This window comes from Amaranthus tricolor, chromosome 9 (genome assembly GCF_026212465.1).
Source record: "Amaranthus tricolor cultivar Red isolate AtriRed21 chromosome 9, ASM2621246v1, whole genome shotgun sequence".
NCBI lineage: Eukaryota > Viridiplantae > Streptophyta > Magnoliopsida > Caryophyllales > Amaranthaceae > Amaranthus > Amaranthus tricolor.
In genome coordinates, this window is record NC_080055.1 from 26934161 (window position 1) to 26949670 (window position 15510).

The following is a 15510-nucleotide window of genomic DNA, read 5'->3' on the forward strand; positions in this document are numbered from 1 at the left end:
TAATAATGAGGCATCGAGGTTTCGTAGAGCGGCATTAAGTGGCTACATGCATGGATATGTTCCACATGTTTAATGTCTTTCGTGCTTTTTTTTTTTTTTTTTTGAGGAGACGCCTCAAAACATAAATCTACTAATAATTGTATTAATTAAACTATTTAGCCTATATATGAAGAGTGTCTCATAAAGAGACCGTCTCATGCAAGATTTTTTGCCTTTTTTTAAAATCCAAAGTGACTTTAAATCAGATCTAAAGTTGAGAGCTCAATCTTACTTTAGAAGTGACGGAAAATACTATATTTTTCAGTTGAGTTTGATTTTCATTGACTTCCTCCCTCAACCTACCCCATAAATACAAAAAAAACATAGACCTAAAGTTTATTTGACGCAAAGGCAATTAGTAAATGCCTAATTACTACTTTATATTACTTCTGTTTCAATTTGTTTGTTACACTTTGACCAAAACTTTAAAAGTTTTGGTCAAAGTGTAACAAACAAATTGAAATGATATTAAATGATAGAATATTATAAGAAGTTAACATTGTGTCACAATGAGACCTTTTTTAAAGAATAGTTTGTGTTACTACTTAAGATAGTGATATTAGACGATAATAAATAATTGATAAAAAAACACATATTTAAAAATAAAAGATTCATTTACGAATTACGACCTAATTACATAGCTCATTTCACTAAAATTAGCTATATTACAACCATTTATGACGGAATATCAAACAGTACATTTGCGTAAAATAAAATAAAAATCCAATTGCAATTAGGAATGGTAAAACTAGCACAAGATTATGAGATGAATTCCTATATATGTCGAACTATTAATTAGAGATAAAACATATGTTCCAAACAATTGATCCAAAGACAAAAATCTTAATTTTGAGACTTCAAATTCAACATGTTTTTCTTTTAAATCATTTTACTTTGTTTAATTTTTGTAATTGCCATCGAAATGAAAGAAAGTCTCATCCAATCATTTTCCTAATAGTTCTATTTTCGTATTTTTAAGTATTTATAATGATTGAGAATCAAATTTTATTTCTATTGAAATACATACTATTTTCCTTAGGCAAGATTTTATGATCGATTCTCACTTAGCTCTTTCCTTTTCTCGGTGTATCATTGTAATCCAAAAAAACATTTATAAGGATCATTCTACGAGTTTTAATCTTATAACAATAAAAACATGAGTTTGTACATTTTAGCATGAACCACACATTTAGATCCTTTTAGTCTATAACGAGCTAAATTTAAAGACTCCGGAATTGGTACTATATCGTACGAATTCGAAAGAGGACTACTTCATATGTCTCAATGGTTTTTGGTACACTTCATTTTCCAACAAAAACTACACTCAATGAAGGTAGCATCTAATTCATTCAAAGTTCAAAGGCCAAATATTCGGGCAACAACTTGAACTGTCGCACGTCTTGAGGACTTGAACAAAGCCTACTTTCTATGCTAACCAACTAAACGTGCTCTTTGTCCATAACAGACAGAAAGAAAATGAAGTAATACGCAAAGAAACTGATAAAACAAGCCAAGCGGATGATCAAAATGTACTGTGACTTTTACCTCTACACAACTTATATCTAAAATACCAGCTGCTGTAAATAAATACTTGGGAGCAACTACATCTTGTGGGAATTGCGAACATACTAAGAGCAATTAGTATGTTAAGCTGCTTGAATCCGGCAATCGGTTTCGTAAACTCTAGCACAAGTAACACCAAACAACAGAAGTATAGCATAGCGCCACATGCTTCTCCAGAAGTAACTAAAAAACCACCTCTCGGCAATTGGGTTGAGCGCAATGAGCCGATTTCCAAAAGGATATACGGCAGAAAAAATGGTAGAGGAATCTCTGCGGATAAAAACCAATATAGAATTTGCTTTACATGGATTTACAGCTTTGTCGACTTTAACTTGCAGTTTCTCAAGAATCATTGTTGTCTCGGACCAAGTTGGTTGGCTCGCTTAGAACATAGTTAGGGAGTTCATATTTTGCACCTGCAAAAAGCAATTCAAATCTTTGACTGTAAGTTGTGAAAGATTTTTATTACCGTATAACATAAGATTAATGAATTGCTGATTGACAACGTAAATACTCCTGTGCCCCTTGAAATTTGCTACATTGTGGTCAAACTTTCACATAAAAGTAGCAAATTCAAAGGGACGGTGTAAGGTATAGTTGAACAGTCATCACCTCTCTCATCGTAGCAAACAGTCAAGTCAGGGTTCTGCACAATTATTCCAGCACTCTCGATGATAGTTTGTGCCATGTTCAGTTCACCTTCAGCTGCAGCACGAAGTGCATCCCAGATTTCTGATAATAGAAGTTTTATGTCAGTTATCTTAATTTGGGATGCTCCGGCATCAGAAAGTTTGTATATCCACCAATTACAAGCCATGATAACAGACTGCTGAGGATTTCATCTCCAACAGTTAGTTATTCAAAAATCATACTGGTAAACACTTGTTATTTGATTAATTGAACCCCTCCCCTACACACAAATAGACCATTAATCTTGCCTACACAGATTCAATGGAGAAAAAAATGGGGAAATAGGATGCTGCATGGAAAGAGATCTACATGTCATGAACGACATGGCCTAGCGACAGACCATAAACATTAAACAGGCAACCATTGCAGCTAGAAGTTTACAAGAAATCAGCATAAAGCATAACTCAAACTGAGCATGAAGCTAAAATTAGAAAGGGAAAGAATACTACCACATAACATATAGAGTAATTGTTTTACAAAAACATGAAAATGAAAGTCTATAGAGAATATTCTCATAGCCAGCCAGTAGAATGTGTCAAGTCCATCCTTCACACTTCTTCCTACCAAGATTATTGCATCAAAAATATATAAATCTCCGAATATGTAAGCAAATGTCTCCATTGCCAAACTTACAGAACATCCCATTTTATTAACAGCTAAATCAGATTTCTATAGAGAACTAAAGCAAATGTCTCTATATTGACCAAAAGTACAGCACATACATTAAATGCAGTAGGCAGCATTTCCCAGAAATATAAAAGTTCAAAAATATAAAATGCAGTAGGTAGCTTCAATCTAACACCTATTTTTGGGTTTTGCTGGCCTTATTTTCCCCAAACCCTGATTGCTGACTATCAGCAAACTCTTGTACTATAGTGCCCTAAGTGAGCTGGTATCATTGCCCTCGTATCCAGGAATAAATTAGCATTATACACCAAATATATCGGTTATATAAATCTAGTTAATGATCTACAGTTGACATTGAGAGTAGATTTACCAAATATGCAGATCAACGAAAAGATCAAACGCTTAGAGGCACAGAATTCAAAGAAGATCATTTAAAGTTAAATAAGTTGGTGAACTAAAATATCAACTATCTCATCAGTAAGCTTTACAATGAAGTTTTACCTACTGGCATGCCATTTTTAAATGAAACATGAAGAAAATTTCTCTCATGTTTTCCCCTACCACACATTTACTAAAAATTTGCTTTATCTTTTTGGATTTGACAACTTCAGCACCTGAAAAGAGAAAGAATAGGAAGAATAGAGCTCACTTCTGACATTATCTAGCATATTCTACTATCCACCTCAACAGGTGTATTGATTTCCTCTTTTCCTTCAGCTTTAGTTCATTAGAAAATGAACAAGAAACACACTAGTGAAGTTTTGTGGTCTTCAAACACACAAAGCAATCTAATACCGTTCATGGACTTAATCGCACCTTCTGGTACCTGCGAAGCTCCTCAATACTTTTTTAGATAGAAAGAAATCTTTAACATGTTGATTCCCAGTATAAACCATCCCAAGCATCTAACTATTGGCTTTTTGTCAAATTCTCATTTAAGATCAATCTGCAAGAACCATAAACCCATCAAGAGCTTCTTCTAGCTGAACCTACTCATCTCCTTCAAGGCCTCTTCGAAATAATTTTTCTTCCTCTCACGGTAGTCTCTCTCCTAAAAGGTAATGTTTATTAGTCCATTGGAGGTTTTTCAAAGAAGGGAAAATTTTACATTGCATTCAATTACCCTGAGATAAGCAGCTTATTTTTTAATGCCCTCTAGTGTTGCACGTTGTTATAGGGAAGCTTGGTGTACAAAGCATCCAAGCAAAGCAAGGATCCGGGAAAGGATCTCAACACACAGGGGTGCAATAAGGGCAAACCTTACCCTGTATTTCTGCAAAGACTATAGTGTTGTTCATTGTTGTGTAATTATATTTTATAAAGTTTCCCTCATCTCTATCTCACTTACTCAACCTTTGTTAGTTAGTCTCTAACTAAAACATGACCTTGAAGAAACTAATAAAGAACATACATCATCAACAGAAAAAAAAAATAACAAGCTCTCATAATATGTAATCTCAAGCTCAGTGAATCTAGCAAACAGAAACTCAAAGAAGGGGGTATCTCACATATTTGTATGTTCTAGAGACCCAATGTCCACTTGTCAATGCAAAATAAAATATTATACTAGAAGGCCAAAACTAGGCAGCAGTGATGCCAAATTGTGTAAAAATGAAAGGAGACATCAGACATCAAACAACCTTGCTACAATTTCAGATATAAGCAGCAGGGACTTCCTGAAAGAAATTAGACCTATAAACACAATCGATATAAAGTATCAATCCAGAGCATTGCAAGTATGACAAACAACTACCTTGCCTGCCACCATAATGAGGTGCAGTGTCCCAGAATTCCTCACGCATCTTGTTCAGTTGTGCCCTGGTGATTGCTTCAGTATGCTTCCATTGCTTTGGTTTTCGAATCCTTTTAGAGCCATCTGCTCAGATATAAACAGAAACACAACAATGCTAAATGGCATTAGAAGCCAAGTACCACAATACATTCAATCTTGTAGGGATCTCCTTCGCTTGCAGAGAGGTATACAAATATCATACTTGACTAGAAGTGCAAACAATGCAGCTGACTGTCTGGCAAAGGAGGTGAGGAGAAGTACTCTAGCAATTAAAAATTGATGATCCCTCTTCAAGATACTCCAAATGTTAATCCGCCATCCGAAAATTATAGTCATGTAAACAAACACATTTATTTTTTCCTAAAATATTAACTCATTATGATTGGATTCACCTAAATCACTTGATACAGTGCATAAATGCTTAAATCATTGCCAGATCCTTCTCTGGCAGATTGAGCTTGTTTAAGTTTTAACACTTACATCCTATGTTACTGTCTTCAGCTCACATCACACCTCAAGTACCAAAGCCAAAATCGTTTGACACAAACAATCTAATCTGAGGAACTCTAACTATTTCACCAACAATTGCAACTATCTACTTAACGATATAGAAAAATTAAACATAACACAACAATGCAAATTCTCAAGCACTTAATTACTCAACAAACAATTGTAACTATCTACTCAAACAATATACATCCAAACAATTATAGTAATAACCAAACAAAAACCAATGACTTACCTAACATTCGATGAAAAAAGCAAAGCAAAACTATATGAGGCATACTAACCATGAAAAATTCTTAAAACCAACTTAAGAATCAAAATTACTTCGATCAGGTCACCGCAGATGCAATAATTCAGAAAGAAAAATGTTACTAAATCTGTTTAATCAGAAAGATGAACAGTCACACATAATGAATTCAATTTTCAACATCGAAGTCAGTTCAATACTAACAAAATTACTTCACAAGTATCTCAATCACAGTAACAGTTCCAAAGCCTTAATTCCAACAATATAGGGTTCACAAGAATCTCAATAATCAACAAAATTACAAACACACTTTCAACTTATCATACTAAAAAATGCAGGATTAAAATCGAATTCTTAGAAAAAAAAAAAAAAAAAAAAAAAAAAAAAAAAAGACAGTTAATTGATTCGTAAGAAAAAAAGTCAAAGCTCACCAGAAGCAGCTAGGGGGCGAGAGGAAAAACAGCCCATGGCGGAAGAATTGCAAAGAACCCAAATATAACTCTACAGATATTCGCAATCGCAATCGCAATCCAATCAAAGAATAAATCCAAAAAATATCAATTTTAAGAACTGTATTTTATTTTCTGAAGAAAATAGAGATGGATCGTTCATCGCTGAATTGCTTTTCTGTGAGAATGTGGCTGTGGGTATTGAATTTCCATTATATTTGTTAGGAGGGCTGTGTAGCAGTGTAGCCGTGTAGGACACCCGGTAAACGGGAAGAGACTCTTCTTTCCACTTTTAGTCAACAATTTAGAATCTTGGATGAGTTTGAGTATAGGGACACATACATGTAAGTTTATACGGATTTGGTATCGTATTTGTTTTATTTAGAGCGGATTTATACGGATTTGGTATCGTATTTGTTTTATTTAGAGCGGATATCAGTATGAATTTAATAGGTAGTGAGTGGATATGGATATAAAAGTTTATATCCATTATGAATATATCTGTCATGATTAGTGGATAGGTAGCAGGTATGTAGTGGGTATGAAATCTTATTTGCCCTATATCCACCCACCCCGCTCCATATGAAACAAAATCGAAAAGGATGGGAGGAAATTCCAGTGTTACTGTATATAATAAAATAAATAAAAAGATACTACAACAAATCTAATAGACCTTATGAATAATCTATGACTTTTAAAATGTGAGTTATAATTTCACTGACTTGAAAACCGAGGTGTTAAATCATGATAAAACGATGTATATAATTATAACACTATCCGTCTCACAAAAGCCACGGCGAAAAAATTCTTCGCATAGCTTTCTTGTCGACATATAAGCATGGATTGTGATTCTAAAGTAAACGCTTGAGTTTAAAAAAGACCAAAATAATCTAAAAATTACAAACCATAAAAACACCACTACGAAAATAACGTATACATGTAATAGTCCGGTTAAAACCGACCAAGATACTTACATACAAATATAAGATCCAAGTGTCATCACAGACCGTTATGTGAAAACTTAAACTATTCATGCTATATATCAAATTGTTCCACCATTTTAGGGTCACGCTGCGTTGATATAGACATAACTAACGAACAATCGCTAAACTAGTAGCTAAAACTGAAAGTTGAAGGTCAACTACGTTCTTAATATAAGATCCAAGTGTCATCACAGACCGTTATGTGGAAAGTTAAACTATTAGTATTATATATCGAATCGTTTCATTCGAGTCACGTTAGTTGATAGAGATATAACTAACTACCAATTACTAAACTAGAAGCGAAAAATGGAAGTTCAAGGCCAATTAAGTTGTTATTAATTCTTGATGAAAAAACGACGATGTATTAGAGTTCGAACGATGTGTTTCAAACTCCAATATTGCCAAGATCGAGTGTATGAAGTTTTAGTGACAAACAAATTACGCTATCAATGATATCGATGTTTATAGGAGAAAATAAAGCAATAAAACGACACAAAGATTTAACGAGGTTCACCCAACTAAGGCTACGTCCTCCGGTGTGTAGTATCTCTTATATTATCAAAAGGAGTTCAAAGAACTCTCAAATATGGAGAATTACAATAGAGAAGAGATATAGGCTAGTGTTTGGCTTGAGTGTATTTGTGGATTGATTACAATGTGAATGAGAGCTCTCTATTTATAGGAGAGATCTCACTAAGTAACATTAAGTACATTAAAACTATGAATAAAGGATAATGAAACATCCCCAAGTATATGAAGAGTCAAAAAACAGCATCCTAGGAGCATCAAGAGTTAAACCTTTGCACTTCTTCATTAAGTCCCAAAACTCCCATGAATAACTCATACTTCATTACCTCATCAATCCATACTTTTAATCACCATCATAAATCACAATCATCAAGACTCAACTTAATACACCCATTCATGACAAACTTATGGGATTCCATCCCAAGAGTCACTACATGAATGCACACATCAAATGTGCACTCAAGTCACACCATTCACAACACTTGAGAACCATTAAGGCCTCAACAAACTATGTTTAAAATCTAAACCTAAAGGAACTTAGAGAAATAATTGTAATGGTTCTAAACGTGAATAAAATATCCATTGTGCCATGCAGTGCTTCCCACTCCATGCAACAAGATACACATCAGAGACAGTAGTTAAATGCACAACTAACCAAGAGTATAATAACAAAACCAATCTAACATCCATATGCTCTAGGTTTAGTTCCCACTCTTTTATATTTCAACCTAAGTATTATAACTCATCCTTATTCCCAACCATCACTCGACTGAATCATTGTTCGACCAATACGGATCGCTTCAGTTATCTGTTTGGAGAAATACACACGAGAGAGCTAATTTTAAGGCAATCTCCGACCTAAATCGTCAAAGGTATAATATGCAAATCTCATGGTGGTCCTTATTAGGACCGCATCACAAGAACCAAATTACCTTATTAGGTATCTCATCTAAATTTTTCATTATCTTTCTACGATCTTGTTAAATATCCCAAATTTTCAATTCAAACTTCTCCTTGTTTGAAATATTCAATACTAACAAATTCGTTATTGAGCTATTTTTGTGAGAGATTATCTTTCGATAAGACAATCTCAAACAAAAGGCATATATTTCCATAATATGTATGAGATGAACTATTTAACCCATGTATAAATACGTCAACATTAACATTGTCTCATATAATAATTTGGCTTCCTTAGTTGAGTGTTTATCCTTTTGTGAACCTATAGGGCCGTAACCAACACAATTCATCATCACCATTGAGTATTTGCGCAAGCATTGTTCGCAATTTCCGTTTTGACCACCCATATAATTATAGGAATTTAGATGCATTAACCAAAATTTCAAGAAACATATTTCTTTACACTTAAAATAGGATTTCATGCATATATTAATATATAAAAAGTATGTATAAGAATCATAGCCTCGATGCGTGAATTCCAGGTAGTACGATCGGGTAAGAATCAGGGCTGGGATACAGTTTAATTTCTTTTCGAGGCAAATTTTATACTGTGGGGCGTGGAATCAAAACTGATTAGTGTCCGAATTGATTCTCTTTTAAGTATATGCAAAGGTAAGTTCCTTAAAGTCTTTGATTACATTTCTTAATTTTAATAAAGATACAAGATTAAGTAATAGAAAATGAAGTTTGTAATATGAAGAGTCGTTGCCTAAGACCGACGACGATCTGTTCCTTTGTCTGCCAAGCCAATGCTCTTATTTCTTAAGCTTTGCTCATCAATTTCTTTATTTGATCAAAGGAACTGTACACATATAAAACTTGAAGTAAAGCAACTTAAAACCAAGAAGAGTCTTTTATATCAATATCATCAATTGAAATTATTGATCACACCATGCAATTAGCTACTAAGAAAAGAAATAAGGTACTTACACAAAGAGATACAATTTTGAAAACAGCAACAAATAAATATAAAATAGCTTTATTAGCCATCAAGCTTTGAAGTAATGACAAGACCCATGTCTTTTGATTCCACTTATGCAAGGACAGCACACAATGGAAATATGTGATGGCAGAACATCAGGAAGCTTTGTAAGAGGACAGTTATAAATCTCAACATTCTTTAACTTTGGAAGCCCTCCCTTTTCAACTGTCCACTCATTTGTAGAGAATAAGCCATCAAGAGCCAAATAAGTAAGCTCAGGAAAGCCTTTATTGGAGCAAGCTAACTTACTTTTATCATAGCATATATGCAATTGAAGGTTTCTCAGCTTGGGAAGCTTTTCAAGAATTGGCATTGGATCTTCCGAGAATTTACAATACCAAAACCCCAACTCCACCAAATTTTGCGGAAAAATGTCCAAGGTCATTGGTAAATAAGTTCGTGGGTATCTTTCGGCGTCTATATGTAAAACCTTCAAGGAAGCACAAGTTGATAAGATCATATGATCTTGATTTATTATATCAGCATGGACTTTTAGTGATAAGCTCTTTATGCTAGTGGATTTTAGAAAAGGAACCAAGCTTTCTTTCTTAGAAACACAACTAGCTGAAAGTTTTCTCATGCTTCTTAGTTCTACTAATCCATTCACATCCACCCTATCCAAGTCTACATCTTCAAGCTTCTCTAGATACCCCAATTGGTCTAACTTTAACATATTATCCTCCTCGATTGTATATCCTTGCTGATGAACATTTTCTTGAGACAATATCCTAGATGGGAAATACAAATGCCTCAAAGATTTCATCTTCCATAATTGATTAGGTAACATGATGTTTACATCATTCACTCGTAAATCAAGGATCATTAAGGACCTTAAGTTACCTATTGAAGTTGGTAATTTCGTGATGCAAGTACCTTTTAAACTCAGATACCTTAAATAAATTAAGTATCCAACCTCTTTAGGAAGACTCCCTTGCAATCGAACACCCTCAAAGTCTAAGATGCGAAGAAGTGGAGATCCTTTGCATATAGCTATTATCCATCGACAATCTTCTTCATTGCTATCATCTGATGGAAAGAACACGAGTGATCGAAGAGATGACACCTTTCTCGGAGTCATAATTGGAAGGGGTAAAGATATTCTCTCATCAAAGTACAAAGTCATGCGACGAAGCTTGTCATGTGGTGCATTTATGAAAGCTTGATGTTGTTGATCTTCCCTATTACAAGAACGATAATCAAATATTTGTAGGAAATTTTCTTCATTGTTGATATCTAGACATTTATCCCGCATAAGGTCATGAATTCGACATGTACAAATCTTTCCATCTGAATCGATGCTCCCCATTTGAATCATTCCTTTGTGTACCAACTCGTTTAAGCAAACATCAGAAATGTCATCCAATGATCTGTTTGCTGCAACTTTATCTTGAGTTGACGTCACAATTCCTTCAGCTATCCATAGATGATATAATCTTTGGACAGGAATTTCATAATCTTCAGGAAAGTTACCAAGATGAAGAAAACAAGGTTTTATAGTATATGGTAGTTCATAGTAGCTCATGGCTAATACTTCGTACACTCCACTATATGATTCATCCCCTTGTAGATGAGAAGGGAGAGTATCAGAGATGTATTGCCATTCTTCCACTGATTTCTTTGTTGCTAAAACTCCTCCTAGGATAACAATAGCCAAAGGATGACCATTACAATGATCAAGCATCTTGTTACCAAGCTCCACCATTATAGGGTCTACAAACACACAAAAAGGTCAGGTTTATGTTGAATAGTATTAGTTTATATAAGCTTAAGTGGACCTTAGCATATGACACCTCTCTATATTGGTGTGTTGATTCACTCCAAACACACCTTTAGACAGTGTCGCGAGGTTGACTTTAACAATGTGATGAATTGATGCCATCTTTTTCTATAAATAAAAGGCATTGGCCATTAATTTTCTAGACAATTCATTCTCAAAATTTTTCTTACTTTCATGAGTGCAAAACACAAAAACAACTACAGAAACTTGCGATCTATATACTTTTTTTCAGTCTTTTGCTTGTTCTTAAACCACCCATTTATCTTGCAAAACACACCTTGTAAAAAGTTCATAGTCATAGACTCATAGGTGAGACCAATGTATAATGATTATATTATAGTCCGTTACTTCTAGATTAGAGACAAACCTGCTTTTTCTTTCTCGAAATTGGACTTGTTCTGCAACAGCTTCCAACTCTTGTCTCGATCAAGAACATGAACTTGATGATATGAAACCAAATCATCTGATAGACCAGAAAATATTTGAGGATTCCGCGTTGTAACCAACAATTTGCTACCATTAGAAGTGTCACCAACTGGGAAAGCAGGTTCTAAACATTTCCAATCTCTGCTAAACCAAACATCATCAAGAACAACTAGATATTTCTTTTGTTTTAACATATCACAAAGCTTGCCTGGTAGTTGTGAATCTTGTAATCCTTCAATCAATTTTCTCTCTTCTTTATTCTTTTCTGGTATTAATTGTAGCAAAATCTCCCTACAAACAGGTCCTAGTTGAAGCTGTTGAGATATATATGCCCAAGCAAAACCATCGAAAATATCCTAAATATTTTAACAAAAGACATGAGTGGGATGTGAATACAATGGAGGCTCAAAAGAAAGAACTTAATTCAATAAGTCAATAACCCAGTTTCTAAACCAAACATCATGTTTTCTTTCTTTCTTTTGCTGCCTTCATATCATCTCTTACTCCTATATTATAAGGGAGAGCATGTAATATTTTAACAACACGTTTAGTTATTAGTATCAAAATTTGGTAATGATAAATGAGAATTTAGGCTAAATATGCTAGAAAACACTCGACAAAGTTCATGATCGTACTTGTCTTTCACCATTCATCTTTATTTCTTCAAAAATTTATTCCCATCTATTGTCATTTAAAAGGTGGTATTAGATGGTAATAAGAAATTATGAAGGAAAACACTTGATTGTGGATGGAACTTTCATCGCTATAGATATGACATAGTATATCTCATGAAAACTTATGCTAGAAATCATTCTTATTACAATTATTTATGGGCGGTTACCAAATGGGCCGTAAGTGTGCCACAATACCGCTAAATATATCACTACAACATGAGACCACTGCGCAGAAAACAAATTACGTCCCAATTAAGGTAGTAGTTGTGATTGATCAATTTGCTTCCGGAGGTTTAACGCAGCAGTACTGAAAGCTACCACGAACAACTGGTAAGAGTAGCGCACACATTACCCGATAAGTTTTTTTCGAGGAACCGACTCAACCCAATTAAGGTAGTAGTTGTGATTGATCTATCATGTGTTGGACATTTAGCTTATAGGGTGAACGAAGGCTCACTAGAACCTTTTAAGCTAGATGCGTGGATGCCACATAGGTTTAGGTAGTAGTCCTCCCATATCTAGCGCTAAATATTAAACTTAATAGGAGGGGTGGATGAGATTCAAATTCGTGACTAGGCATGTCAAAAGTTGACTCGACCTGTTAACTCGACTTGAACCTAATTCGAAATAAATAGGTTTAGGTTGAGACTTTTGACCCAATTAATTAAATGAGTCGACCCGACCTGATCTTTTTATTAATGGACTAGGTTAAGGTCAAAATTTCAAACCTGAAACAAAATTGTATAACCCATTTAATTAAACAAGTTAATTTCAAGTTGAATCGATAAACATATATGAACTTAATTCATTTAATATTTTCTTATAATTTATTGTAAATACAAAATCAACAGCTCATAAATGAAAAGTTTAATAAGAGACTTTAAAAATAAGAAGTAGTCAATGTTAAAAATCTAAAATGAAAACAAAAAATTCTAAACGGGTTAGTGGGTCGAAATCAGGTTGACCTGCTCTAGATTAGGTTAGGGTTGTGATTTTTGACCGAAATAACTATCACTAATTCTTAAATGAGACGGTCTCATGGTGAGACCATCTTTATTGGGTTGGTCCAGTATACACTTTATATCTTAAAATGATCACTTATAACGTTAAAGTGATCACTTACAATCTTAAAATAATCACTTTTTTATAGTCTTAGAGTGATTACTTATAACCTTAAAACGATCACTTACGATTTAAAAGTAATCAATTAAAGAAATGGGAAAATTATATGGGCTCGTCTCATGATAAGACGGTCTCATACAAGACGGGTTGAATAACTAAATGGGTTAGGTTTGGGTAAAGAGGTTTCTGACTTGTTTATATATGTGACCCAAAACGGAACCCAACTCAATCTGATTTGTAGGCCTATCTGACAATTTGACACGATGGCTTATAAAAACCATATAAAAAATCAACCCAACCAAAAAGTTAAAATATGTAGAGGTTTAACACAGATTACAACTAAGAAGAGTAAGTTAACCTTCAAAGGAGTATAATGAAAAACCTCCCGTGCAAGAGTAGTTTTTCCGATCCCACCCATTCCATGAAGAGCTACAATCCCATGTTTACCATTTTCTTTTAACCGATCAGCTAAATCCGCAATCGATTCTTCAAGTCCAACAACATCTCTATCACAAATATGAGAGTAAGTCCTCCTTTGCTCAGCTATCATTTTCTTGTCCAAAACAGCACGAGAAGAGTACTTATCATACGAGCTTTTCACACCATATGTCTGCAATCTTGAAGACATCTTACAGATCTTAGCAGTCAAGGCATCAATATCTGAGCCAATATAGTGAAGTTTCATAGCTTCCATCCAACAACAAGCTAACCATTTAACATCATCCCAAATCCAAAACCCATTGTTTTCTCTTTTCCGAGCTATGCCTAATATATAAAGCTCTATTAGATCTTCAGCTTCAAGTGCTGATTCTTTAATTTCAAATACCCATTTACGAAGTAAAGCGTTTTTGTTCTGTTTTTCATCAGCATCCCATAGGAAACACTGCATCCATTCTAGCTCACTTTGAAGATCTTCAACTTTATCTCGAACTGCTGCTAAGTATTGTACCTCTTGAACTAGTAGCTTTCCCAGCCATTGAGCTGCTGATTCGATTGATGAACTTGTCATTGTGCTCTAATTCATTGATTTTGTGAACAGTTAGTTCTTAGATTCATACATTTTGTGAGTTTTTGATGTTGACTTTTGAGGATTTCAATACTAGAACTAGAACATAGCTTTATAATAGAGACAAATACTACTCCATAGTCCACTGTCCATAAAATAATATTCAATCATGGCTTTATAGTAGTTCTTTACATTATATCTCAATAGTCAATACTAGTTTGTTGATCGAAGCTCTTTATTTGTTTGGGAAATTCTCTATGGTATATTCCCTCCATTCATTTTAAATTTGTTTTTATTTCATATTTTAGGTTATTTTATTTATTGTTTTCAATTAAAATCTTTTTATTTATATCTTTTGAATATAATTAACCTTGTTCATCATTATTTTAATACTATAATAATGCTTATGGTTTTCACATATTTTCCATTAACTTTAATTTGACATTTTTATAATGCTTATGATCCTTACATGTTTTTCATTAACTTTATTATAATATTTTTTAATAGCTGTAGTCCTCATATTTTCCATAACTTTATTTTTAATATTTTTAATGCTTATGATCCTCATTTTTCCTCCATTTAATTTAAAATTTAATAAAATAATATACACCATCTAAAAGATTTCATTTTTCTTAATTCCCATAAATATTCTTTATAGGGGCAACTTTAAAGAACGGAGTGTTATAAATAAAGCTATTGTTCAAACCAATTCGAAACTGGAAGTTTACCATAAGGATTAAAAAAAAAACTTTGTCTATCATCCAGAAATTTCGAAACTAAAGTGTTACCATAAAGAATTTTTCTTTTTGTTTTTCGATGCAAAGAGACAAAGAGTTAAATTATTTTTTTAAACATATTACACACTCCATACTATTCTTTCCCCTTAATTAGCGAAAATTTGAAATGATTAAGACAAATTAACAAAATGAACGAAATAAGATAAGTTTCAACTTATTTTCAAAATTAAGCGTGCAATTTTCAAACCTGTAGTTTGGGCTGTTCACAGTTAGTAACTGCGAACAAGTCAAAAAAAACAAACAAGTTGTTCCCAGTTACTAACTGTGAACAACTTTGACTTTTTTTTACCTGTTCGCAACTGCGAATTGCATGCTCTACAAATGCGCACAGGTCAAAAAAA

The 15510-nt window shown here is 33.6% G+C and overlaps 2 protein-coding genes across 2 annotated transcripts; both read right to left on the bottom strand.

The window, feature by feature from the left end:
• Nucleotides 1–1001: 1001 nt before the first annotated feature.
• Nucleotides 1002–6217, bottom strand: LOC130823867 (uncharacterized). The gene is made up of 4 exons (XM_057688681.1): nt 5897–6217; nt 4673–4795; nt 2215–2334; nt 1002–2018 (listed from the first exon to the last, which is right to left on the bottom strand). Exons 1-4 carry the CDS (start codon nt 5931–5933, stop codon nt 1945–1947), a joined length of 354 nt encoding a protein of 117 aa, XP_057544664.1. The 5' UTR covers nt 5934–6217; the 3' UTR covers nt 1002–1944.
• Nucleotides 6218–9219: 3002 nt separating this feature from the next.
• Nucleotides 9220–14518, bottom strand: LOC130823866 (probable disease resistance protein At1g58602). The gene is made up of 3 exons (XM_057688680.1): nt 13725–14518; nt 11512–11926; nt 9220–11077 (listed from the first exon to the last, which is right to left on the bottom strand). The coding sequence occupies exons 1-3, from the start codon at nt 14373–14375 to the stop codon at nt 9375–9377; spliced, it is 2769 nt and encodes a 922-aa protein (XP_057544663.1). The 5' UTR covers nt 14376–14518; the 3' UTR covers nt 9220–9374.
• Between the last annotated feature and the right edge of the window lie 992 nt (nt 14519–15510).